The 27985-nt window shown below is 38.8% G+C and overlaps 1 protein-coding gene across 1 annotated transcript in view; it reads left to right on the top strand.

The window, feature by feature from the left end:
* The first annotated feature begins 14614 nt into the window (after positions 1–14614).
* Positions 14615–27985, top strand: part of FRMD7 (FERM domain containing 7) — a 61439-nt gene continuing 48068 nt past the window's right edge. Inside the window, exon 1 of the mRNA XM_052662617.1 lies at positions 14615–14671. Within this exon, the coding sequence (XP_052518577.1) occupies positions 14615–14671 (57 nt within the window). The remainder of the gene's footprint in view (positions 14672–27985) is intronic.

Genomic DNA, 27985 nt, shown 5'->3' with positions numbered 1-27985 from the left:
TAGATTTGAAATCAGGAGTCAAATCATTGACGATCTTCCACTCCACAATCAGTAGTCAATTTCAATAGATTCCCTCTCTCCAGTGCGCCTTGTGTTTGTCTCTTCTGCATGCCTACTATGCCTGTTTGATTCAGAACCATGTTACCATTTACTTTGACTATTACAATAGCCTCATTGTGTCTCTGTTGCCTCATTTCCAAACTGTACATTTTGCTGCTATAGTCTTCAGATCTCTTCTCTCTCCTGCTCAAAAGTTGTCTAACACTCATGCTGTAGTGGTATTCAGGTATTCTGCACAAAGGCCTTCAGTTACTCCCTCTTGATCATCAAATCAGATACAAACTTTTTGCTCCAACATTCCCTTCCCCAAATGATGCCAACCTTCCATTACAGCCTCACCTATTACTCAACTTGAACCTTTAGCTACAAACAAGACAATACATTCTGCTCATTTCAATCTCCATGCCTTTGCTTCGACTCTTCCTTCTATCTAAAACGCCCTTCTTAGAATTCATCTATCCCAAGAAAATTCTTCTCATGCTTTAAAACCCATTTAAATCACTCATTCCTCCACTGTGCTTTTCCTTGATCTCTTAATCATACATGTCCTTTGCTCCTTTAAACACCATGCCCCATCCTGAACTGATGGCCTCTGGACTTATTGAACATGAAAAATAAACATCTATTATTTGGGGATTTACTATTGCTTATAACTAAACCTAATCCCAATAATGCAGTATTATTCAGCCTTCTCTGCCTTCTCTTAAAGATAAGATCTTCCTAAATTCTTGTTTGATTTTTAAGAATGTATTTTTCAATGTGCGAAGTGAAATAAGTTGAGTCCAAGCTAGTCTCTTGCTAGCCACGCAAAGAACAATTCTACTTGGATGGACCTCTCTAAACAAAGATTGTCAATACTTGTGTGCTTACTTCCATCTGGCTTCCAGTTTCAAACACAGAAGATTTTTTCCTCAGGTCCAAGAAGAGTACTACTTTTGATCTTAACTGGAGAATATGTTGGAGATGGATTATTTCACTCGGTTCCATTCATGTCTTAGTCTCAGGGAGAGGGACAAGAGTATGATGGTTAAGAACATTGACTTTGAAGCCCTATCACTTGAGTTTAAATCTGAACTCTAAAAAAAAATAAAATAAAATAAAATAAATAAATAAATCTGAACTCCATCACTTCCTGGCTATGTGACCTTAGGCATGATGCTTAGCCTCTCAACGCTTTCATTTCCTCACCTCTCAGTGATAATAATAGTGCACACCATATAAGATGGTTGTGAGGATTAAATGAATTAAGATACACAGAACACACACATAACCACATTGAACAATGTCTGGCACATTTAAGTGTTTACTATCACTGAATATCGTAATGCTTGACTTTATTACCTACTAGGGATGTAATGGTGAGTAAAAATGATACTTCCCTGCCTTCGTGGATCTTACAGTCTAGTACATAAGGTAGAGGTTAAATGATATTAAAATAATGTTTAATTTAGAGTTACAATTAGTGCTACAACAAGGCTGATGAGCATGCTTTAGAGAGAAATCTCTTCTAGTCCAGGTTATCAGGCGAGACATCTCTGCTGCAGTGTGGAGAGTGAATACATTAGTCTGGGGAAGGGGGCTAAAAGAGAGAGGAGGAGGCTGAGAGAAGAGAAGCCAGGATGCTTTGCTAGCCTCTGAGGTCCAGGGTGCTCAGCCTACTGGTCCACAATCCTAGCAGGAACTGAGGCCGCCTACAGAGAACTGCATGTGCTTCACAATTAAGACGACTTGAGGACCAGGGAAAAGAGAATTCCAGTGGCTTGCCCTATGGAAACAAATCCTCTAATCCCCTGGGAAGTTGCAAGGCAGAGGGGCACAGCCCAGGGGGAAAGTGACTGCTGGGGGCTACATTTTGTCAAGGTAGATTAAAGCATCCATGAAGATATTCTGCCAGAAAAGTCAAAGCAGTGAATCACACCAAAGTGGCCGAGTTGCCTTTGCAGCTGCAAATTTTAAAAGAAGGCCTTTGAACATTTAAGAAATCATATTCGCTGTACATATGTGAAGAGTTGAGTCAAGAGACCTCAAATGCTCAAATGTATTCCTGGCATGCACAACCTTAAATTAGAGGGGCTAAATAAAGCTGTGGCCTGCCCTTTCTGAAAGTTTGCCAACCACTGATATAGATCATGTGGGACATGGGGCCTCATCTGGGCTGCTCTTAGGACAGACACTGGAACTTGCTTTCTGGCTGAAATGTCTGACATCAGCCCTAATGTTTAGTCATGTATCCTTTTCCCCAAGACATCAAGTACCGGGCCCAGGGCCTCAGGGAGGGTAGGTTTAGTCCGCAGAGAGCCAAAGGGCTCCTTGTGAAGAGAATGGATAATTCCTGGCCCCAAGCAGCCTGCCCCAAGTTGTCTCTGCAGAGATCCATCATCTTCATGGTTTCTAGAGATGCCCTTTGATTTTTGAGCAACATGTGCAGCTTTCTTTTGGTTTGGCATCAGCGAACACTCCAGACCTCCCAGGCAGCTCCGAGTCATGGTCCACATCACCTTGTTTGGAAACATCACCATCTGGTGGATTTCACTGTATCTGCTCTCAAAGACCGGGCTGTGTTTTATCAATTGAGGGCATCCAGGACATGCTGGATATTCCAGCTGTACACTGGCTCTGAGGCTGGTATTTGAGGAAGCCAGAGTTGAGGGGCAAGTAAGGAAGACTGTTCTATGCTTCATGCTTCTAAGCTGAAATCTTGGCACACAGTCAGCGCTCTCTCTACAGCTTGATTGGCTTTTCTCAGCAGCACAATGGGCCCCCCATGGCCCTGCTCTTAAAGAGTTTCATCGTAGCTCCTTGAACCTGGATTGTCTTTGCAGAGATCACAGGAAATTTCCCAGGAGTGGAAAGGACCTAATAAATGGCTGTTCTTTCCTTCATAGCTGATTGAAATTTAATCCCTGGAATCTGACAGGAGGCAAGACTCCTGCTGCTGCTGCTGCTGCTAAGTCACTTCAGTCGTGTCCGACTCTGTGCGACCCCAGAGACAGCAGCCCACCAGGCTCCCCCGTCCCTGGGATTCTCCAGGCAAGAATACTGGAGTGGGTTGCCATTTCCTTCTCCGAGGCAAGACTGCTTTCCTTCAAATGTAGGCCCTTCCTGGCATGGTCAAACCCAAAGATCTCGGGTCAGATGACGCCCTGGAACGCTCAGCCTAGACACGTGCTGTGGGATCCACATTGCTCTTCCTGTTTCCTAGCCAAAAAGCATTAGTGAAGTCTCTTGAACACTGTCTTTCATTAGTGAGGGTAGGGAGCAGAAACACAAACATATAGGGTCCTAAAATATAGTATCTGCTCAAGTAGAAAAATGTCTGGGCTTTGGAGTTAAAGGGAATTAGATTCAAATCCCAGCTCTTCCACATGCAGAGCGTGTGGATGAAACACAGAGAAGCCTCCATGCAAGCCCTGCCACTTCTGTCCTCCAACAGCAAGGAACTCAATCTCTCTGAGCTTTACTCTCCTTATCTAAGAAACAGCATAATCATAGCAGCTGCTTTATGCAATGAAAAAGAAAATGAAATGAGAGAGCAATATTGCTGTCATTTACCCACTTTTGATAATTTTAAAGTACAATATTTTAATTTATTGGGGGTTTTGTTGCAGCTTTCACAATAAAAATGCTCAAATCTCTTTCTTGCTATCTAAGCCAGAAGACTTTACTCAGAACTGATTCATACTTGGAATGATGTTGTCTGAAAAAATCATCTGTTTAGTTTCTAACAAAAAGGTTTTACAAAAAAATCCAAAGGACTGTGTTTAAATTATAGTTCTACTTTAGATCTAATTATCTGATTTATTTAGCATGGTCTTTCTCTAACTTCATTTTCTCCTAGGCAGCAGAGTTCTTTTTTCAAGTGTATTCTCACTTGGAACCCTGATACATTGAATAAATAAAAGCAAATATAAGTGGAGTGGAGCTGCAGCTGGAGCTGGGGGAAGAAAGGCAGGCTTCTCTTTGGTTTCCACTCAAAAGTAAGCTCTCGAACAGCAGGAATGTTGCCTGTTATGTTCACTGCTGCATTTCCAGTGTCTTCAATCAATGATGCTTTATCATTAACAGGGCTCAACAGATATTTTTGAATGAATGATGGAGAAATAGTATATGAAAACGGCTGGCACATAATAAGCAACAAACAAAATCTTTGTGCCTTTTACTTAACTAAAACCCTGCAGGAAACTGAGCAATATTTTGTTGGTGTAAGAATAAAAACTCCCACCCAGGAGAAAACTCATGTCCTCCTTTTCACTCACCTATCTTGTTACCCCTTCTGCTATTCTCTTAGACCACTTAAGTGTGTAATGGGAGACTGGCTATGCAGGGAGAAAAAGACATCAAATGGAGTGACTTTGGCCTCATCACTTCTTTCTCACCTCAAAACCTCTGGGCTTATGACAGGGCTTGCAAAAATCAGACTGAGCACCTGGTTAAACATGAATATACATCAAACATCCTCTTCAATAGTAGCACTTCCCTGCTGGCTAAAAGGTAAAGAATCTGCCAGCAATGCAGGAGACCTGCGTTCGATCCCTGGGTTGGGAAGATCCCCTGAAGAAGGGAAAGGCTACCCACTCCAGTATTCTTGCCTCGAGAATTCCATGGACAGAGGAGCCTGGCCGCCTACAATCCAAGGGGTTGCGAAGAGTTCGACTTGACTGAGTGACTAACACACAGTAAGAACAGAAGCAATACAGTTGGCTCTGTAGCCAACAAGTCAAATTTGAAATTTGGACAAACAAAATTAACAGGCAGCCTGATGGAAAAAAAAGAAATTTAAACTTTGTAGTCAACAGGCCCCCAATTTCAGATCTGCCAGTTATTGCTTGGGTGATCTTTAGGTAAGACCTCTCTGATCCTCTGTTTGTTTTTAGCCTACTAAGTGATCCTCATTCCTTGTCTGATAAAAATATTACCTGTATCATAGGTTTATGTGGAAATTAAATGAGCTGGTTAGCTAACTGATTAACAAAGTGCCTTACTCATAATGAACACTCAAGAAAAGCTCACTTTCCCAGGAGTCTCAAAACAATCACGTAAAGATAGACTGTTTTATATTGAAGCCCCAAAGCAAAGATTAAGGATGTATACTATAGAAATTCAGAGACTTGGTCAGGGGTGAATGTTAAAATATAATGGAGGCATGTTTTAAGTGATGAGATTCTGATGCTCATATGGAGAGGAAAACCAGGATTCCTGAGCTTCCTGAGTGAGAGGTAGGTAAAAAGTGGGAGGCAATGTGTGTAATGATCAAGAGTTGGACACTGAAGTCATGAATATGTGACCTGAGTTAAAATTCCAGCCCTGGTATTTGCTGATACTTATTTTTTCTAGGCATCCATATTTCCTTATCTATAATATGGGGATGATAATAAGAATTCTGACTTCTGGAGGCTGTTTTGAAGATAAAATGTGATAATGCATCCAAACCTTCTGAAGATGGTAGGAGTTCTATATACAGTCATTGTAATTATTAGTATCTTGGGATTAACACACTTGGAAGGAAAGAATGGGCTAGAAAGAGTGGTAATTTCTTCAACCCTAAATACGGGCAGAGACTTATTTCTAGAGAGGTGATTCTGCAAAGAGTCAGTCATACATATACCTCATTCTTGAAAAGGAAAGCAGAAATATGTCATGGGAGGGCCCTTTGCCTAGCAAAAAGTAGCCATTTTCACTTTCTTGAGTTATCTTGACAACAACCTGTGAGGTAAGCAACCAGAATGTCTTAGGCTGCTACCCCACAAGCAGACAAGCAAATAGTTTCACGTGTATGTGGTTTATCAAGTAATTGCTCTTGGAAGAACTGGAAAAAGTAGGGCAAGTGGGATACAAAAGGAGAAGAAAAAAAAAGGTGGGGGGAGTGCAATTTCGAGGTAAGTCCCAATCTTAGCTTTATTCTTCAGGGAAGCTCTGACACTTAAATTATACACCAAAGCTGAACTTTTACACTTCTGCATCAGCCATTGGCTAAGGGCTGCCCTGGAGAGATTTAAATCTCCCAGGATTTTCTGATTATTCTCCATTTTTAGGAAAAACGGCTCCAGTCTCCCAAGTACAGTCTTCTTAAAAACATTTGCAAGTGCTGGCATTTAAAAGCAAAATACATAGACGGTGGAAAGATGGGTACACAAAAATAGTAAAAGGTATCTGAGGGGATCTGGGCAAAGCACTGACACAACGCACTCCTGAATTATCAATGGGTCAAAGGACGAAATCAAAAGGAAAATTTAAAAATATCTTGAAAACAAACAAAAATGAAAACATTACATACCAAAACTTATAGGATGCTGCAAAAACACTTAAAAGAGGAAAGTTTTAGTAGTAGATGCTTACATTAAGAAAAAAAATCTCAAACAACTTAACCTTACATCTCAAGGAACAAGAAAAATAAGAATTAACTAAGCCCAAATTAAGTAGAAGAAAGGAAATAAAGATCAGAGCAGAAATAAATGAAATAATGATTTTTAAAAATTGAAAAGATTAATGAAACCAAGAGTGTGCTTTTTAAAAGACAACAAAAACTAACAAACCATAGCTAGACTTAGTTTAAAAAGAAGACTCAAAAAAAAAAAAAAAACCAGAAATGAAGAGGAGACATTACAACTGATATCATACAAATAAAAAAGATCATTAGAGATTACTATGTGCCCATCATCAGATGAATATACAAAGAATATATACAATGGGATATTGTATATATACAATGGGATATTGTGTGTGTATATATATATATATATATATATATAGTATGTATATATGGTATATATACATGGGATATTACTGAGCCATAAAAAATAATGAAGTTCTGCTGTTTGCTGCAATGCTAAAAATAGATGTTAAAAAATATGCTTAGTGAAATAAATCAAAGACAAATACTGTATTATATCACTTACATGTGAAATCTAAAAAACAGAAACAGACTCAGAGATATAGAGGACAAGCTTATGTTTACCAAAGGGGGGAGGAACAAATTAACGGTAAGGGATTAACAGATACAAACTACTATGAGTAAAATAGACACAAGGATATTTTGTAGAGCACAGGGAATTTTAGTCATTTGTCTTGTAATGACTTGTAATATAATCTGCAAAAACACTGAATTATTTTGCATGTGGTTGTTCAATTTGAAGAAACTGAAGAGGACACAAAAGAAAATCTATCTTCATGTATTAGAAGAATTAATATTGTCAAAATGTCCATACTACTGAAAGCCATCTATAGATTCAATGCAATTCCTATTCAAATTCCAATGGCATTTTCCATTGAAATAGAGAAAAAAGTACTAAATTTGTATGGAACTACAAGACTCTGATTAACCCAAGTAATCCTGAGAAGAACAAAGTGGGAGGCATCACACTTTTTGAATTCAAACTATGTTATTACAAAGCTATAGTAATCAAAATAGTATGGTACTGGCATAAAAATAGAGACAAAAAACAATGGAACAGAATCAAGAACGCAGAAACAACTCCTTGCCTATGCAACCAATATTTGACAAGGGAGTCAAGAAAACTCAATGGGGAAAGGATAGTCTCTCAATAACAGTATTGGGAAAATTGGATAATCACATTCAGAAGAATAACATGGACCCTATCTCAAACCACTCACAAACGTTAACTTGAAATGGATTTTAAAAATTAAACATAAGACCTAAAACTGTGAAACTTCTAGAATAAAACATAGGGGGAAAGCCCCCTTGACAGTGGTCTTGACAATGATTTTGGGGGATATGACACTGAAATCACAAGCAACAAAAGCCAAAGTAAACTAGTGCACAGCAAAAGATATAATTAACAAAACGAAAAGGCAACCTATGGAATGGAAGAAAATATTTGCAAATTATATATCTGATAAGGAGTTAATATCCAAAGTTTATAAGGAACTCAATAGCAAAAACAACACATAAAATTTGATTTAAAAATGAGCAGAGGAACTGAGTAGACATATTTCCAAAGAAGATACAGAAATGGTCAACAGGTTCATGAAAAGATGCTCAATATCACTAGTCACCAGGGAAATGCAGATCACAAGCACAATGAGATGTTACCTCACACATGTTAGAATGGCTATTATAGAAAAGACAAGAGATAAATTTTTGCAAGGATATAGAGAAAAGGGAGCCCTGGAGCACTATTGGTGGAAATGTAAATTGATGCAGCCACTATGGCAAACAGTGTGAAGATTCCTCAAAAAATTAAAAATAGAGTTTCCATAAGAGCCAGTAATCTCACTTCTGGGTACATATCCAAAAGAAATGAAATCAAGACTTCAAAGAGGTACTGTACTCCCCTGTTAATTGCAGCATTATTCACAATAACCAAGATACAGAAACAACCTTACTGTCAGTCTACAGATGAATGGATAAAGAAGGTGAGGCATGTGTACACAAGGGAATATTACTGAGCCATGAGAAAGAAGGAAATCCTGCCATTTGCAACAACATGGACAGACTTTGAGGGCATTGTGCTATGTGAGATAAGTCAGAGAAAGACAAGCAGTGTGTAATATCATGTATATGTAGTATCTATAAAAGCCAAACTCACAGAAACAAACTAGAAAGGTGGTTGTAAGTGGCTGGGTGGGGAGGAGATGGAGGTGTTGGTCAAAGGTTGCAAACTTTCACTTATAAGATAAGTCCTGGGGATCTACTGCATGGCGACTATAGTTAACAATAGTGTATTATATGATTGAAAGTTTCTAAGAGAGTAGATCTTAAATGTTTTCATCACAAAAAAGAACTGGTAATCATGTGAGGTAATGGAGGTGTTAACTAATCCTATTGAGGTAAACATTTCACAGTGTATAAGTGTAGCAAATCAAGTGTACACATTAGACTTACATAATATTATATGTCAATTTTATCTCAATAAAGCTGGGAAAAAATAAGGAAATTTTGAAAAAGAACAGTCTTTCAGTTCAGTTCAGTTCAGTCGCTCAGTTGTGTCCGACTCTTTGCGACCCCATGCCCCAAAGAAATAAGATACTAATGATAAAATGCCAGGAACTGGGGCCAGAATTTTGGTCAGAATTCTAAACTCTTATCCTTAAAGTCATATCACAGATCACTCATAATCTTAGGAAGAAACAATGCTGTGCTTTTTATTTTTGATTTAGGTTTCTTTTTAAATGGTAATGGTAAAAGCTATCTAGTATACTCTTTCCTTCCTAGCTCACCAACCTTGGACTCCATCCCCCAATTTCCTTTTGCTCCTATTCTGGCCTCCCGCTCAGCTCTCCCTCTCCACCTCTCCATGTGTGGAGGGACTAAAGTGAAAACAGATTAGCCAGGATAATTTTTCCAAGGGTGAGCTCAACTTTGGATTTTTACTTTAAAGTAGAATATGAAAATTTCCTTTAGGACAGTTTCCTGTTTTGAATCACAGTCAGTTAGTAACATTTTGCCAGTAATAACTGAAGGAATAAAGTCTAGGTGGAAAAAGAGAGGAAAAGAGAGAGCTCATGCTTGATTTACCATTTTAAACTTCAACAAAAAGTGAATAATTTCTATTTATGTCCTTAATATTAATCCAGCAAACATTTATTCTGTGCCTACTATGTGGTAGGTGCTGAATTATGTGATTTCACATGTCTAGATCTTTTCTTTCTCACAACAACTCTATGAATTAGAATTGTCACCTTACTTTATAAGTTAGGAAACTAAGGCACAGGGAACTCAAGTGCCCTGGCTTAGGTCACATTGCTTGTAAGATTTTAAATAGATTCTTTGGCCACCAGTTCAATTCAGTTCAATCATTCAGTCATTCCTGACTCTTTGCGACACCATGGACTGCAGCACGCCAGGCTTCCCTGTCCATCACCAACTCCCGGAGCTTGCTCAAACTCAGATCCATTGAGTCGGTGATGCCATCCAACCATCTCATCCTCTGTCGACCCCTTCTCCTCCTGAGCTCGTGCTTTTCCCACCAGCTTCACAGCTGACTCTCCACTTGGACTTCTTGTGGAGACTGCTATGAGCAATCAAAATGTTATCAAAGCTATGCACTCTTGTCCATCAGATGACAGCATTTCATTGGTCTAATTTTACTAACCTGTTTGCTGCTGCTGCTGCTAAGTTGCTTCAGTCGTTGGCGACTCTGTGCGACCCCATAGACAGCAGCCCACCAGGCTCCGCTGTCCCTGGGATTCTCCAGGCAAGAACACTGGAGTGGGTTGCCATTTCCTTCTCCAATGCATCAAAGTGAAAAGTGAAAGTGAAGTCACTCAGTCATGCCTGACTCTTAGCGACCCCATGGGCTGCAGCCCACCAGGCTCCTCTGTCCATGGATTTTCCAGGCAAGAGTACTGGAGTGGGGTGCCATCGCCTTCTCCACCAGCCTGTTTAGTGCCATAGAATGAGTTGGTTCAGTATAGACAAAGGGTGGTGTTTGGGGATTTTTGCCCAATCAGGTTTAAGCATACTTAAGAAAATATCTCCTTCAAAAGTCAGAGTTTTACTTAATGGGGAAACCCTGGAAGCATTCCCACTAATGTCAGGAGAAAAAAAAAAAGATGCCCACTTTTAGCACTGTTATTTAATGTTTCATTGGATGTATTGGCCATCCAAAGAGACAAAAGAAAGAAATTAGTATTATATGAATTAGAAATGAAGAAAGAAGACGATTTCTATTCACAAATAATATAATTGTCTTATCCCTGAAAATCCAAGAATCAAATGTACTACAAACATTTAAGAGAGTTCAGTATGCTAGCAAGATTAAAAGTTAATATATAAAAAATCTTCGTATATACAAAAGGCATCAGAATATACAATGGAAGAGAAAATCTCCATTTTTAAAAAAGCAACCAAAAAGTTTAAATGCCTAGAAGTGAATATATAAGAAATACACAAAGCTTATATGAGAAATACTTTCACTTTGATGTTCATTACTTAAACCCATTAATCAATCTTAGTATCACTAGAAACAATCATCATACGCCTCCTGATGTGATGTAATATAAGCATGCAGCATCGACTATGAAGAATTTTTAGCAAAAAAGTAGAATGTGGATCTTATCAAGCATTTACAGCTATCTCTCATTTATAAGAAATATGAGGAGTGGAATAACAAACTAGGTGAAAGCACAGTGGAACAAGCAGACGAATACAGAACATGGAACATTTCACAGGACAATTGACCAAGTTTCTTCAATGAATCTAAGGTGTAAAAACAGAGGAAGGACATTGTTATTGATTAAAAGAGAATCAATAGATATAACAACCAAATGCAATATGTGGAACTTGTTTGGATGCTGATTCAAACCAACTAACTGTAAAAAAAAAAAAAAAAAAAAAAACCTTTCTGAAACAATTGGGAAAATTGAGAATAGACTGGGTATTATGTGATAATAAGACTGTGTTTGATAATTTTGTTAGTGGTAGTGATAGCCTTTGGTTTATATGAGAAACTTTCCATATTTTAAGTGATAAATACCAGACATTAAGGGAGTAGAATAATATGGTATTTGCTTTAAAATAGTTCATGAAAGAAAGAGGCAAGGGGAGAGAGAGAGAGAGAGCGCACGCAAAATCTTAATAGTATTTGTATCAATTTGCCGATAAATTTGTATCAATTTTGCCATAACAAAATACCATACTACGTGGTGTAAACAGAAATTTCTCACCATTCTGGAGGCTGAAAATCCAGGATCAAGGCATTGGCAGGTTTGGCTTCTACTGAGGCCTCTGTCCTTGGCTTGCAGATGGCTGCCCTCTCGCTGTGACCTCATCTGAATTTTCCTGTGTGTGTGTGTGTGTGTGTGTGTATCCCGTGTGTGTGTGTGTGTATCCCTGGTCTCTCTCCTGTGTATAAAAATTTTCTTTTCATATAAGACCAGTCAGATTGGATTAGAGCCCATCCTAAAGGCCTTATTTGAACTTTGTTCTTTAAAGGCCCTATCCCCAAATATAGCCTCATTCTGAGGTACTGAGGGTTAAGACTTCAATGTATGAGTTTGGGGGATGAAACAACTCCTCTCATAACAGTTGTTAATCTGGATGATAAATGTATGGGAGTTTATTGTACTAAACTCTTTGGTTTTATGTATATTTTAAAATTTATATTAAATACGACATTCTAGAAAAAAAGGCTATAAAAGTAGACCCGGACAAATAGACATACATACCCCATGGATAAGAAGACTCACCATCAGAAAGATATAAGTTTTCCACAAATAAATACCTTTAACACATCTCTATAAATAAACCTGATTCTTTTCCTGAAACTGAACAAGCTTATATAGAAAAATAAGTAAGCAAGAATAGCAGGGAAAACTCTGTAAATATAGAGCAATATGGTGTAGAGAAGCCTTGTTGGATATTAAAACATTATCTAGAGCCTCAAAAATTAAAATGATGTGAAATTAGTATATGGAAGTAAACAAAAATCCAAAAATAGACCCAAATGCATATAGCAAATTATTAATATATGATAAAGGTATCTTCTCAAATCAATGAGGGTAAAAATGAAATGTCTAATCAATAACATTAGGACAACTGAGTAGCTATTTGCAAAATGATTAAATATGATCCATACTTCATACCATATATCAAGAGAAAATCTAAATAGATCAAAGATTTAAGTTTAAAATCTGAAACCATTAAAATACTAACAGTAAACCTTGACGTGAATCAGGCCTTTCTAATTATGACAAATCCAGAGGCCATTTAGAAACTGATTCACATATTTCACTTCACTTCACAAAAAAATTCTCATAGTAAACAACAGCACACATGTACCCCATAAGCAAAGATAAAGGATAAGTGGGGAAAATATTTGTAATTCATATCACAGAGGGCAAATTTAGATCCCAGAGATTGAGGGAAAGGGATGGTAACCAATATTTTCTTCAAAAAGTGTGTGGAACTACATGGAAAGTCAGTTTATATGAAATAAAAATACCAAATAACCCTGAAACCTCTGAAAAGTTGCTCAACTTTTCTCATAATACGAAAAATTCAAATTGAGAACTACAGTGAGATTCTTTTTCTCGCTTATCAACCTGGCAAAAGTAAAAAAGTTTGATACCACATTCTGTTGGTAAGCCTGGGGAAAATGGAAACTCTCATACATTGTTGGTGGGACTACAAATTGATACAACCCTTGAAATAAGTTGGTAGTTCTGCCATAACAAAGTACTAGACACTGGGTGGCTTATAAGAACAGAAATTGATTTAAATTAATTTTTCTCACAATTCTGGAGGCTACACATCTGCGATCCAAGTGCTAGAAAGGTTGGTTCCTTCTGAGCCTTCCCTCCTAGTCTGGTAAGCAGCCATCTTCTCTTCCCTGTGTCTTCACGTGGTCTGCCCTCTGTACGTATCTGGGTCCTAATGCCCTCTACTTACAAGGACACTAGTCATGTTGGATTAGAGCCGCTCTAATGACCTCATTTCAACTTAATCACCTCTTTATAAACCCTATTTGCAAATACAGTCACATTCTGAGTAACTGGGGGTTAGGACTTAAACACTTAAGTTTGGGGGGACACAAATCAAATCATAACAACCATTATGGCAAGAAACAGAAGTAGCTATAAAGATTACCAATGTATTACCTTTGTCCTGCAATTCCACTTCTGGAAATTTATCCTACAGATACAAATGACATAAAGTGGTATGCATATGAGATTATTCATTTCAAACTTGTTTATTTATAATAGCAAAAAGTTTGAAATGACCCATGTCCACCAATAGGTGACTATTTGAGTAAACTATGTTTCACCTACACTGTGCAAAATTATACAGCTGTAAAAAAAAAAATCAGGAAGCTCTCCATGCACAGCTAAGGAGAAATCAACAATGATATATGAAGTAAGAAAAGGAAGGCACAAAACAATAGCATGCTACCTACGTATGAGAAATACATTTGTATTTACTTGTACAGTATTTGCATAAACACTAAAGGCAAAATGACCACAACAAAAAACTAATAATATTGGTTACTGATAGGGGCGTCATGGGTGCACAGAATAGAAGGGACAGAGTGGAAGTGAGTTTTTCCATATATTCCTTTTTATATAGTTTCCATTTCTAAATCACGTAAATTCAAAAGTTACAATTGTTATATATAAAGTTTTCTAGTTCAGCCATGAAATTTCTAGTACAATATGAGACTAACTCTAATTAGTCTTTCCACTTTTAAGAATACCTACTTTCAGTTTATCGAAGCTACATCTAGGGTTTTCAAATCGCGCTTTTGTGAAATAAAGAAAATCTCCAGGGGTTGCAAAGGCTTTCTTTTTATTTTTCTTTGAAGAAAGGAAGCGAGTGTAAGAGGGCTAGAGCGAGTCCAGTTGGATTTGACGTTGACCGAAGAGGAGCTCGCCCAGCTGCTATTGATCACCAGCACTCAGCAGCACATACGCCCTTTGGTGTGCATCACTTCAAGCAAACAGAAGTGTGCCCTGCTGAGAGTGGGGGTGCCTGGGTGGGGGTGGGGGGACCTGAGCGCACTGCCTCCAGCTGAGAGTGAAATTCCTTGAGAAAGCCCCTTTCCTGTCATAGCACCCACAGCACTCTGAGCCTGCTTGCAGCCCAACAGCCTCTCCGAGAATGCTACATTTAAAAGTGCAGTTTTTGGATGATTCCCAGAAGATTTTTGTGGTTGATGTAAGTGGAAATCACATTGCTATTATTCCTTTATTATTCATTCAATAATGGTCATTTGTGGACAGCCCATTAGCTGGCAATATTATGTCTTCTTAGGACCGAATGAAGGAGGACTGTGGTTTTTAGCTTTGGAAAAAAGAGATCTGTTTTTAATATTACAATGTAGCTCATGCTTTCCCATTAACCTTTCTTCTAGAACAGGTTCTCTTTTCTCAAGGGATAACAAAAGCAAGTCTTAAAGATATGTTAAATATTTGTAAAAATAAAAAGAAAGCAGCAATAACTTAGTTGTCCTACCCCAAAAGGTGTTATTGCTCATTGAAATAATTTGTCTGTGAGTCTCACCCCGTGAATATTTGTGGGGAGAAAGCTGTGGTTCTGAGGGAAAAGAGAAGGGGAAAGCTACCCTCCTTTTCTGAAGAAAACCTATGGGGTTTCAGGGGGTGGGGGTGAGGGGTAGAATTATGCAGTTGTAATGAGAACTTCAGGAAGTAATGACAAGTATAAAAGAGAAAAATAGGATAAGAGACTATTTAGTTTGATTTAGTACTTAAAGTTCAGGGTTCTTCATATAATTCCTAGCTCCATGATGATTGCGTACAATTATACCTCATCTCTTCAAGAAAGAACAAATGTATTAAGCACAGCATTTGGGGCTCATCTTCCAGGATCTTAAGAGATGTACATTTTGGTGTCAGAATTTATGTATGAGCATTTGGAAATGTTCTACAATTTTATTTGGAATCAAAACCGCTATTTGCTCTGATATTTACATTAGCTACTAACAAGGAACAAATAGTTCATTTTCTTTGAAATTCCTACAAAATGCTGGCTGTTTTCTTTTATACATTACATGACAACTGCTGTTGGGTGTGGGGGTAACCCATTTTTCAAAGAAGTATTTCATTTTTATTTGAATCATGTGCTTTGTGGGTGATGGTTGCATGGTTTCAGCTGCTGTTTGGCTGTCTCTCCCTTTCACTTTTATTTGCAAAAGGCATTTCTAGGTCCATGGACCTGAATGATTTGTTTTTGTAGCAAATAGCTTCCATTAGAGGTATGAGGCATTTCCTATTCTTTCTTGGAACTATATTTAAGGGGTGGAAAATGTCTTTTGAGTAGTTTATCCATTTACAGGCTGGCGGTGTATGCTTGCAGTGCTCTGGTACCTGAATTAGTGAGCTGGGGATTCAAAAGACACTGCTTTAGGCTAAGTTTTTAATAGATACTTCAAGCGACTCAAAGAGAAATCTTTGACAAAAAGTGACAGAAGGGCTTTCTGAATGTACAGTTCAAATACAGATCCAATTAAATGGGGTTGAGGGGTGGGAGGCCCAGTACTATAGCATCACAAAATTCACCTTCTGAGGAGCCCATTCTAGCAACTTGAAGCCAGCATGATTTGGCAACACATTGTGTTCCTTGGGAAGATAATGGGAGAGACTTGATACCCAGCAATTCGGGTGTCACAGCATCTGATCCCGTTTGCTCTGTGGAGGGCTGCTCTGTAAGTAGCAATCGTGGCGTTACTGAGAGTAGCAATAGCACTAACGGCAGTCCCTTGGGCAGCTTTGTCTTGAGGGAAATGGAGCCTTCAGCTAGCATCCAGCCATCCAACAGGATCTCTCTCCTTAACAATAGTAGACTGATAATGAAAATGAGGAGGAGGAGGAGGAGGATGGTAGCAGTAGTAGTGGGTCCTCAATGAATACCACTTTAAAATTTAAAAAGCAATTTCACATCCGTTAGTTCATTTGATCCTCCATTCCACCCTGTGAGTGAAAGTAGGCAAAAGACGAATCTTTTCCAATTTTGCAGATTAAGAGAGAGAGGGGCTCAGGGAGCTTAAGTGACTTGGGCAGGATTACATGGCATAGAAATGCAGAGCTGGGGCTTTCAATTCAGGACTCTTCCTGTGACCCCATGTACAATTGTATCTGAAGACACATCTGTCAGTAGCTTTCTGCTTCTGTTTAGTCATGTCTGACTCTTTGCAACCCCACGGACTGTATCCCACTAGGCTCCTCTGTCCATGGGATTTCCTGGGCAAGAATCCTGGAGCAGGTTGCCATTTCCTACTCCAGGGGATTTTTCTGACCCAGGGATCGAATCTGCATCTCCTGTGGGTTCTTTACCACTGAGCCACTTAGGAAGTCCCAGTTGTTCTCAAGTCCTGTAATATTGCCATTGCATGTTAGTTTCCATGGCCCTCAAAGGGCATAGAATTTGGCATACAATGAGCCTTTGATGATTGTTATGAACCAACTGGTAGATACTTATTTCTTTGCCCATAGATGAGGAGCTACATGGGAAAACGATTCCTAGAGCTCAGAGAGACCATGGCATGAATCTTTTAATTGATTCAAAAGTTCACAAAGCAACCTAAACCTGTTATTTTTATGAGTATCCTAGGATGAAAAAATGCTTGGAACCATAGTGACGAGAACCATTAGCAGGTAAGGAGAGCCACATGGAGGGGCTTTAGATACAAAAATTGACTGAAGTCTCACAAGGCATGAGTCAGTCCCAGGGACAATTGTTCTTCAAGATAAAATTTAAGAAAATTAAAAAAAAAAGAAAATAATTGGCTGCATGGGGGGGGGGGGAATGATGGCATCATGGGCATTAGTGTTGATTTTACAGAAAGTACAGTAGTAGAAATATGAAGAGCACACATGATCAGATAGAATAAGGTCACCTGGATTAGACTAATTGACATCCAGAAACCATTATTCCACTCCTAGTAGCATCATCTATATGAGTTTGCTGGTGTCTAGGATCTGGCTCTGAACTACAGCCTCAGAAGCCTGATTTGTCAGCACTCTACAAGATCTGAAGTCAGACAATGATATTTTAAAATCAGGAAGCCAGTGTTACCATTTATGGTAGGATTGGGAACACTAGGGTCCTCTCATCGATTACATAAGATGCCGAAGGACAGAAGAGTCAGATTTAAAGGAACTGGATTTATGATCTGGTTTGATGGCTTGATAATGAATCCATCTCCACAAAGGCCCTGTCATTGACACCTTTTAGTCACTTATTCATTCGTTTAGTCATTTCATCAACAAATTATTGTTGAGGTTCTAGTATGTTCCAGGCCCTGTTCTGGGCACAGTCAACTCTACAATATGCGCAAGGGAACACTCTCGCCTGGGCAGTGCTGGCTGGGAGCCACCAACTTGAGCTTCACTGATTCCTCCTCTTTTCATTGCATGGTTGACAAACTCCTTTTGTGATTGACCTGTTTTTAATTTGCTAATGCCTTCAATTAGATTACTGGGAAGAGTGTCTGGTCCCTGAAATGTCCTGGTTTTCTGAAGTTTCTTTGCATATGTGTAATCTGAGACACTGGGTGTTGATATTTATAGACGAACATTGTGAGAGTATTAGTCAACCTTTTCCTTTCTGAATTTCCAAGAGTGTTTAGGGGATGCAGGATAGATACGGGATTCCAGAATTGCTGGAATGTGCCCATTAAAGTTTAATCCAATGAAGAAAATGTACTTAGTAAAAGCCTCATTTTACTTTTCTAGTCAAAGTATTTGATAAAACTGAACATTGTTAGATAGCAACAGCATCTCTAGTCCAGAATGATGATGGGAGTGGGTAAAGAGGAGGATAAACAGAATAAGGTAATGATTTTAGAAATAATTGAAGATTTTAGTATAAATTCAGTTTGCCTCTTCAACATGGGGACTGGGACATTTCTGGATAGAAAAAGGGAGGATAAGACCAAGCTAAGGCTTTTGAGCTCTCAGAAAGAAGAGAGACGGTCAGGTTTCTAGCTTGACTAGGAACCCTCCTAATACTCACACGTACCAGTAGCAGTAATGAGTGTCCTCGGAGAGTGACCTCATTTTAAGCCTGAACTGTTTGCTTATATGAGGTTTAGATAGAGAATTTTCAAAACAATAATCCAGTCACCAGAGTTGACACAGTTCTGTCTGATATGCCCCCTGCTTGCTGCAGTTCTCTCTTTGTAAAAGCATAGTGAAGGGGAAGAACAGCTGTTGTTTGTGAATTTCCAAAAGTACATTTTATTTTGATGATTTCTGGAAGCTAAAGTCAAAATAAGCATTTGAAACATCTCAAGTCTTACATTTACCTGATTGCTAAGTGACTGTACTGGCCAGCACAGTGGGTACCTAGTGGCTTACTCAGTGAGAGAATATAGTGAGTCAGCTTACTCCATTCCCCTGGGAGCCCATCATAAAGGCCACCAGGCCTCATTTTCTGAAAGACGCAGAGGGGAAGCGTTGCCAGGACTGAGCACTATTCGAGCTAAATAAGCAAGCCAAGAATCGCCTACTGATTTGTTCTTATTGGTAGTGGTATTTATGCTTGGGATATTTGTCCAGGAGCTGTTTTTTTCAATTTGTAATGATGAGGGATCTTTTGTAGTTTTGTCAATAACAAACTAGATACCCCTCCCCTTCATAAAGCAAAGCTCGTCTAACACGAGGAATGGAATTGCTCTAGTGTAGTAAAATGTACCTGGATTTGGGGTTACAGAAACTGCCCCATTTTAGATGTGTGATCTTGGGACAATCACTTAACCCCTTATCTCCCAGAGTTGTTGTGAGGAGTGATATAAATGATATATATCTGGAGTCTGATATAGCAAGGCAAATTTTGACTCTGCTGCTTGCAAGCTGTGTGAATTTGGGCAAGTCACTTAGCATCTCAGACTTAGTTCTGCCAACTCTAAATACTTGGACTTGGGATATCAGGAAAAACTTTCCAAAGAATATATTTAAGTTGCTGAGTAGGAACTAAGTAAGGAGGTGAAGAGTGCGAGCTAGGGTGAAGGGGGTTGTATGGTGGTTACACAAAAGAAAGATTGAAGACCAATGTGCAAAAGAGAACATGGCCCTTTCGTAGAAAAAAAAAAAAAGTCACTGTGAGCAAAGAATGGAGTGTGGACAGAAAGATGGGGAGTAGCTTGAATTCAAGTTGAAGCAGAGGTAGTCAGCAGCTAGAACATTTGGATCAAGTAATATACATATATATGAAGTTTAAGCTTTATCTTGAAAATGCTAGAGAATCAATAAAGAGTTTAAGAAACTCAAAATGGGGCTATTAGCATCGGATAACTCATTAATTTGTGCATTGCCTTGCTCATCTAATATTTAATGAAAAATGTTCTAAGTGTTGGAGATGCCAGGTAGAATTGTAATAATAATTTCAAGTTCAGTGGCTCCAATTTTAGATAGCCAACCTCTGTCCTAAAATATGTGCCCAAACATCAAAATTCCAACCTGATAGGGAATAGTGGAGACAGGAAGGATGGATACAAAATACAGTAATGAAATAGAATTACTAGAAGCATTTTTTTTTAATTAATTTTTTTTCTTTACAATATTGTATTGGTTTTGCCATACATCAACATGAATCCGCCACAGGTGTACACGTGTTCCCAATCCTGAAGCCCCCTCCCACTTCCCTCCCCATACCATCCCTCTGGGTCATCCCAGTGCACCAGCCCCAAGCATCCTGTATTTGATGTCAGCCTGGATATAGGAGATGAGTTGAGGAGTCTAGATGACATCCAAATTTCTGGCTTAGATAATGGTTTGAATGAGTGGCCCTCATTCACCAAGAAAGAGAACAGAATAAAAGGAGAAAGTTTAGGATGGGCAAGGAGTTTCCCATATTTGTGGGAATGTGGAAAGAGAAATATATCTGGAGTTGCACAGATCTGAGTTCTAGTCTTTGCTCTAACAATTTTTAAAAAAGATTATTTTATTGAAGTACAGATGATTTATAATGTTGTATTAATTTCTGTTGTACAGCAAGTGATTCAGTTATATGGGTATATATATATGTATGTATGTATATATACACATATATATTCTTTTTCATTTCTTTTCCATTATGGCTTATTACAGAATATTGATTATAGTTCACTATGCTATACAGCAGGACTTTGTTATTTATCCATCCTATATATAATAATTTGCATCTGCTAATCCCAAACTCTCAATTCATCCCTCCCCAACCTGCCCTCCCCCTAAGCAACCCCAAGTTTGTTTTCTATGTCTGTCTGTCTCTGATTCATAGATAAGTTCATTTGTGTCATATTTTAGATCCCACATATAACTGACATCATATGATATTTGTCTTTCTCAGTCTGACTTACTTTGCTTAGTATGACAATATCTAGGTCCATTCACATTGCTACAAATTGTATTATGTCATTCTTTTTTATGACTGAGTAATATTCCATTGTGTATATATCACATCTCCTTTATCCATTCATCTGTTGATGAACATTTAGGTTGTTTGCATGCCTTGCCAGCTCTAACAGTTTCAAGATGTGGAACATCAGGTGAGTCACTTCACCCCCCTAAGTCTGTGTGCTTATCACCAAAATTGTAATAATCATAGCATGTACCTCATAAATGCATTGTAAAGATGAATGAAATACCAGAAGTAAGGTTCCTGACACAAATAATGTGCTCAAAGCATGTTAATTCCTCTCTCCCTTGCTTTCAGACCTCTTCATTTCTATACTTTGCAAACCAACAGAGAACAGTCTTTCATTCTCAACTTGAAGTTTCTTTTGATAAAACTTGATGTTGCAGCCAACCTCCAGGCAAAATAGAACTGTGTTTCCTGTGGTTTGCTCTTCCTCTGTGGCTTCCTGAGGTTATTATCCTGCTTTTCTGAGCAGTTTTCCCTTTTCTTAGTCAGCATCCCCAGGAGATTTGTTCTTCCCCCTTGGAGTCATTAATCCTGCGAGGGTCCATGAAAACTGTCTAAAGTTACCTAAAATAATGGTGGGTTTCCTTTAAGGAAGCAGATGGAAACAGCCAAATCCTTTATCTTTGGTGACATTTAATACACATTTTTTAATTTGATATTAAAAAAAAACTTTTTGAGGTCCACTTTTAAATTAAGGCATAGTTGATTTACAATATTAGTTTCACGTGATTCACAAATTTTATAGATTATACTCCATTTAGAGTTATTATAAAATATTGGCTATATTCCCTGTGCTTTACAATATATCCTTGTTGCTTATTTTATACACAGAAGTTTGTACCTCTTAATCCCCTACCCTATCTTGCCCCTCATCCTTTCCCTCTCCCCACTGGTAACCACTAGTTTGTTCTCTGTATCTATGAGTCTGTATCTCTTGTGTTATATTCACTAGTTTGCTTTCATTTCTAGATTCCACATAAAAGTGATAGCATATAGTGTTTGTTTTTCTCTGACTTATTTCACTAAAAATAATACCTTCCAGGTCTATCCATGTTGTTGCAAATGGCAAAATTTCATTCTTTTTCTTATACCGAGTGGTATTCTATTTGTGTGTGTGTGTGTGTGTGTGTGTGTGTGTGTGTGTGTGCGCACCACATCTTCTTTATCCATTCATCTGTTGATGGACACTTAGGTTGCTTCCAGTTCTTGGGTATTGTCATTAATGCTCCTATGAACATTGGAATGCATATGTCTTTTCAAATTAGTATATTTTGTTTTCTTTGGATATATACCCAGGAATGGAATTGATGGATCATGTTCTATATTTAGTTATTTGAGAAACCTCAGTAGTGTTTTTCATAGTGGTTGCACCAATTTACATTCCCACCAACAGTGTTCAACTGTTTCCTTTTCTCAATATCCTTGCCAACATCTGCTATTTCTATTCTTTTTTATGACAGCCATTCTGACAGGTATGAGGTGATATATTTTTTGTTGTTCAGTTGCTAAGTCATGTCTGACTCTTTGCCACCCCATGAACCGTAGCATGCCAGGTGCCCCTGTCCTTCACTATCCCCTGGAGTTTGTTCAAATTCATGTCCATTGAGTCAGTGATGCTATCTAACCATCTCATCCTCTGCCACCCTCTTCTCCTTTTGCCTTCCATCTTTCCCAGGATCAGAGTCTTTTCCAACGAGTTGGCTCTTCGCATCAGGTCGCCAAAGGATTGGAACTTCAGCTTCAGCATCAGTCCTTCCAATGAACATTCAAGGTTGATTTCCTTTAGGATGGACTGGTTTGATCTCCTTGCAGTCCAGGGGACTCTCAAGAGTCTTCTCCAGCACCATAGTTGGAAAACACCAATTCTTTGGCACCCAGCCTTCTTTCTGGTCCAACTCTCACATCCATACATGACTACTGGAAAAGCCATAGCTTTGGCTATACAGACCTATGTTAGCAAAGTGATGTCTCTGCTTTTTAATACACTGTCTAGGTTTGTCATACCTTTCCTTCTAAGGAGCAAACATCTTTTAATTTCATGGCTGCAGTCACCATCTGTAGTGATTTTATTGGTTTTTTAAATGTTTTTTAATTGAAGTATAGTTAGTTTACAGTGTTGTGTTACTTTCAGGTGTACAACAAAGAGATTCAGTTATATACACACACACATATATATTCTTTTGGCTTCTTTTCCATTATAGATTATTATAAGATATTGAATATAGTTTTCTATAAGTAGGTCCTTGTTGTTTACCTATTTCATATATTTTATATGTAGTAGTGTGTATATGTTAATCCCCAGCTCCTAACTTTCTCTCAACCCTTGCTATTCACCTTTTGGTAATCATAAGTTTGTTTTCTATGTCTGAGTCTGCTTCTGTTTTGTAAATAAGTTCATTTGTATAATTTATTTAAATTCCACATATAAGTGATATCATGTGATATTTGTCTTTGTCAGTATATCTCATTGCTGTTTTTTTTATTTTTATTTTTACTTTTATTTCTTTTATCTTAGGAGACTGATCTAAGAAAACATTGACATGATTTATGCCAGAGCATTTTTGCCTATATTCACGTCTACAAGTTTTACAGTTTCATGTCTTATATTTTCAGCCATTGTGAGTTAATTTTTGTATGATCCAGCAATTCCCCTCTTGGGCATATATCTAGAAAAGAAGAAAACTCTAATTTGAGAAGATGCATGCACCCCAACATTCACAGCAGCACCATCCACAACAGACAATACATGGAAGCAACCCAAATGTGCATCAACAGATGAATGGAGAAAGATGTGGTATGTCTACACAGTGGAACATTACTCAGCCACAAAAAAGATTGAAATAATGCCATTTGCAACAACATGGATGGACCTAGAGAATATCATACTAAGCAAAGTAAGTCAGCCAGAGAAAGGCAAACATCATATAATACCACCCATATGTGGAATCTAAAAAAGGATACAAACTAACTTATTTATAAAACAGAAACAGACTCACAGACATATAAAACATGATAACTTCCATGTTATCAAAGGGGAACGGGGGAAGGATAAATTAGGAGCTTGGGATTAACAGATACACACTGCTATACGCAAAATAGATAAACAGCAGGTCCTACTCTATTGTGCAAAGAACTGTATTCTATATTTTGTAATAACTTAAATGGAAAAGAATGTAAAAATTGTATATATATATGTGTGTGTGTATATATATACATATATTTATACACACACACATATCATTCTGGTGTATAGCAGAAATTACACTGTAAATCAACTATGTGCATGCATGCTAAGTCATTTCAGTCATGTCCAACTTTTTGTGACCCTCTGCACTGTAGCCCACCAGGCTCCTCTGTCCATGGGACTCTCCAGGCAAGAACACTGGAGTGGGTTGCCATGCCCTCCTCCAGGGGATCTTCCTGAACCAAGGGTTGAATACTCAGTTCTTATGTCTCCCGCATTGGCAGGCGGGTTCTTTACCACTAGCGCTACCTTAATGTGCACAGTTAATATATTCAGTAACACATGAGGGAGATTAGAAAACTTCAGTCCATTTGGAAAGGTACAAATGAAAAGTGCAAGTCTCTGCCAAAGGAGAGACTTTTTCTACATACTGTGTTTAGGAATTCTTTTCACATCTACATTTAAATTTCTTTCATTGTGGAAAATGGTTGCACAGTATTAAGGGAACTTAACTAGAATTAGCTTTAACTGAACATATTTGTCCAGGCACATGTCTCAGTGTATATAAGTCTAGCTCAGACTTTCACAGATTCAGGATTATGAAACCCCTTTAAGCCCATAAATTGTAATGACCCATGCTCTCAGTCATGATTTTAATTTCAATCCACTTTGCAAAGTCTCCTCATTGCTGTTTTGATTAGCATTTTCCTGATGATTAGCAATGTTGAGCATATTTTACATGCCTGTTGGCCATCTTTACATCTTCTTTAGTAAAATGTCTATTCAGGTCTTCTGCTTATTTTAAAAATTGGGTTGTTTGACTTATATTAAGCTATATGAGTCATTTTAATTTTTTGAATATTAATCCCATATGGTCAAATCATTTACAAATATGATTTTGCATTTTCTCTCATTCAGTAGGCTGAATTTTCATTTTTTCCTTTGCTATGCAAAAAACTTTTAAATTTAACTGGTCCCACTTGCTTACTTGTTGTTTTGTTTCCTTTTCCTGAGGAGACAGATAAAAAAAAAATATTGCTACAATTTATGTCAATGAGTATTCTGTATGTTTTTGTCTAACTAGGAGTTTTATGGTTTCCTGTCTTACATTTAGATCTTTAATCCATTTTGAGATTATTTTTGTATATGGTCTTAGAGAATGTTCTGACTTTATCCTGTCATATAGCTGTCCAGTTTCCCCAGCACCCCTTATTGAAGAGACCATCTTTTCTCCCTGAAGTAGGAAATGGCAACCCACTCCAGCATTATTGCCTGGAAAATTTCCATGGACAGAGTAGCCTGACAAGCTACAGTCCATGGGGTCGCAAAGAGTTGGACATGACTGAGTGGCTAAGCACAAACACACCCGTCTTTTCTCCAATGTATATTCTTGCCTTCCCTGTTATAGATTAATTGACCATAAGTGTGTGGGTTTATTTATGGGCTCTCTATTCTGTTCCATTAATTTGTGAGTCTGGTTTCTGTTTTTTGTTTTTGTTTCGCTAGTACCATACTGTTTTGATTATTGTGACTTTGTAGTATAGTCTGAAGCCAGGGGAGCATGATAAATCCAGCTCTGCTCTTCTGACTCAATCTCGTTTTGGCTATTTGGGGTCGTTTGTGTTTTCATACAAATTTTTAAAATTATCCATTCTAGTTCTGTAGAAAATGCTATTAGTATTTTGATAAAGGTTGCATTGCATCTGTATGTTGCCTTGGATAGTATGGTCATTTTAACAATATTATCTTTTCCAATCCAAGAACATGGTAAATCTTTCCATCCATTTTTGCAGTCAACAGTATTGTTCGTCAGTTCTTAGTTTTCTAAGAATAGGTCTTTTACCTATAGGTAAGTTTGTTGTTTTAGGGCAGTCATAAATGGGATTGTTTCCTTACTTCTTCTTTCTAATATTTCTTTGTTAGTATATAGAAATGCAACTTTATGGGTAAAGTTCATTGACAAGTTTTAATAGTTTTTTGATGGCATCTTTGGGATTTTCTATGTATAGTATCCTGTCATCTGCACACAATGTGCCTGATGTGGGCCTCTTTGAATTGATCATGTTTGGGGCTCTGTGCTTCCTTGGACATCTGTTTCCTTTCCTATGTTAGGGAAGTTTTCAGCTATTATATCTTCAAATATGTTCTCTGCCTCTTTCTTTCTGTCTTTTCCTTCTGGAACCCTTATAATGTGAATGTTAGTATACTTGATGTTGTTTTAGAGGTCTCTGAAACTGTCCTTATTTCTTTTCATCTTTTTTCTTTTCAACTTCAGTGATTCTCACTACTGTTTCTTCCAACTCATTGATCCATTCCTCTGTATCATTTAATCTGCTATTATTTCCTCACAGTTTATTTTTTATTTCAGTTACTGTATTTTTCATCTCTATTTGGTTGTTCTTAATATTTTCTAACTCTGTTAAAAACTCCTAACTTCTTCATGTTCATCCATTTTTCTCCTGAGTTCTTTAATCATCTTTACAATTACCTTGAACTTTTTCTTGTGTAGATTGTCCATCACCACTTCAGCTAGTGCTTCTTCTGGAATTTTGTCTTGTTCCTTCATTTGAGACATGTTCCTCTGTTATCTCATTTTGCTAACTTGCTCTTTATTTTTACATATCTGATAGGTTGGTTATGTTTCCTGATCTTGGAGAAGTGGCCTTTTATAGGAGACATCTTATGCATCAAAGCAATGTGCTCCTCTCTAGTCATCAGAGCTATATGCTCTAGGGGTGCCCCCATGTGGCTGCATACATCCTTCTGTTGTGACAGGTTGACTATGATGGATGGTCTGGTAGGTGTGGCTAGGCCTCAGTCTGGTTTGTTGCCAGGCTTTGCCTTGTGTGGAGGCTACTGTTTGCTACTTGGTGGGGCCAGATCATGAGATGGCTGGCTATGGAACCCCTGGGGCCCCAAAGCTAGTGCTGACTCACTGGACTCAGGGTCCAGGAGATCCTAGGGCTGGTGCCTGCCCAGCCAGATTCTGGGGCTAGTGCTGGCCCACTGGTAGGCAGAGCTGAGTCCTGGGGTCTAGCTGCAGGGTCCAGGGGTCCCAGAGCTGGTGTTGGCCTACTGGTAATTGGGGTCTGGGCCCATTTGTTTGTAGCACCACTGCTGGTCTGTTGGTGGGTGGGCTGTGTTGACAGGCTGTGGGGCTACGGTTGTCTGCCTGCTGTTAGTGGGTGCTGCTGGTCCCAAGGCTAGAACAGGCTTGCTCAAGGCTGACGATCCTAGAGTTGGTGCCTGCCCGCTGGGTGAAGCTGGGTCTTAGGGTCTCTGGCTCTAGGGCCCAGAGGGTCTCAGGTCTAGTGCCTGTGCACTGGTGTGTGGGGCTGAGTCCTGGGCCCTCTGGTGGATAGGGCCATATCCAGGGGTGGCTGTGGTCTCAGCTTGCTTGCTGGTAGGTGGGGCTGTGTCCCCGCCCAGCTAGATGCTTGGCCTGAGGCATCCCAGTACTGGTGTCTACAGGTTGGTAGGAGTGGGCAGGGCTGGGTGCTGAGGCTAACAAGCCAGAGGGAGGATTTCAAAAGGGCATTTGCCAGCACCAGTGTCATGTAGTAGGAGGACCTCCCAAAACATGGGAGCTGGTAGTATATCCATGTCCCCAGGGTGAGCTCCAGTTGCCTCCTCCCTCTCTGGGAGCCTCTCCAAGATCAGCAGGTGGGTCTGACCCAGGCTCCTTTCACATTACTGCTTCTGCCCCGGGTTTCAGAGCATGTGAGATTTTGTGTGCACCCTTTAAGAGTGGAGTCTATTTCCCACAGCCATATGGCTCTCCTGAAAGTAAGTTCTGCTGGCCTTCAAAGCCAAATGTTCTGGGGGGTTGTATTCCCAGCCCAGAACCCCAGGGCTGGAGACTCCGAAGTGGGGCTTAAACCCTTGGCTTCTTGGGGAGAACCTCTTCAATCGTAATTATCCTT

The sequence above is a fragment of the Budorcas taxicolor genome, chromosome X (genome assembly GCF_023091745.1).
Source record: "Budorcas taxicolor isolate Tak-1 chromosome X, Takin1.1, whole genome shotgun sequence".
In the NCBI taxonomy this organism is placed as follows: Eukaryota; Metazoa; Chordata; class Mammalia; order Artiodactyla; family Bovidae; genus Budorcas; species Budorcas taxicolor.
The sequence above is the reverse complement of the archived record's forward strand: the minus strand, read 5'-3'. Positions and strand labels throughout refer to the sequence as shown.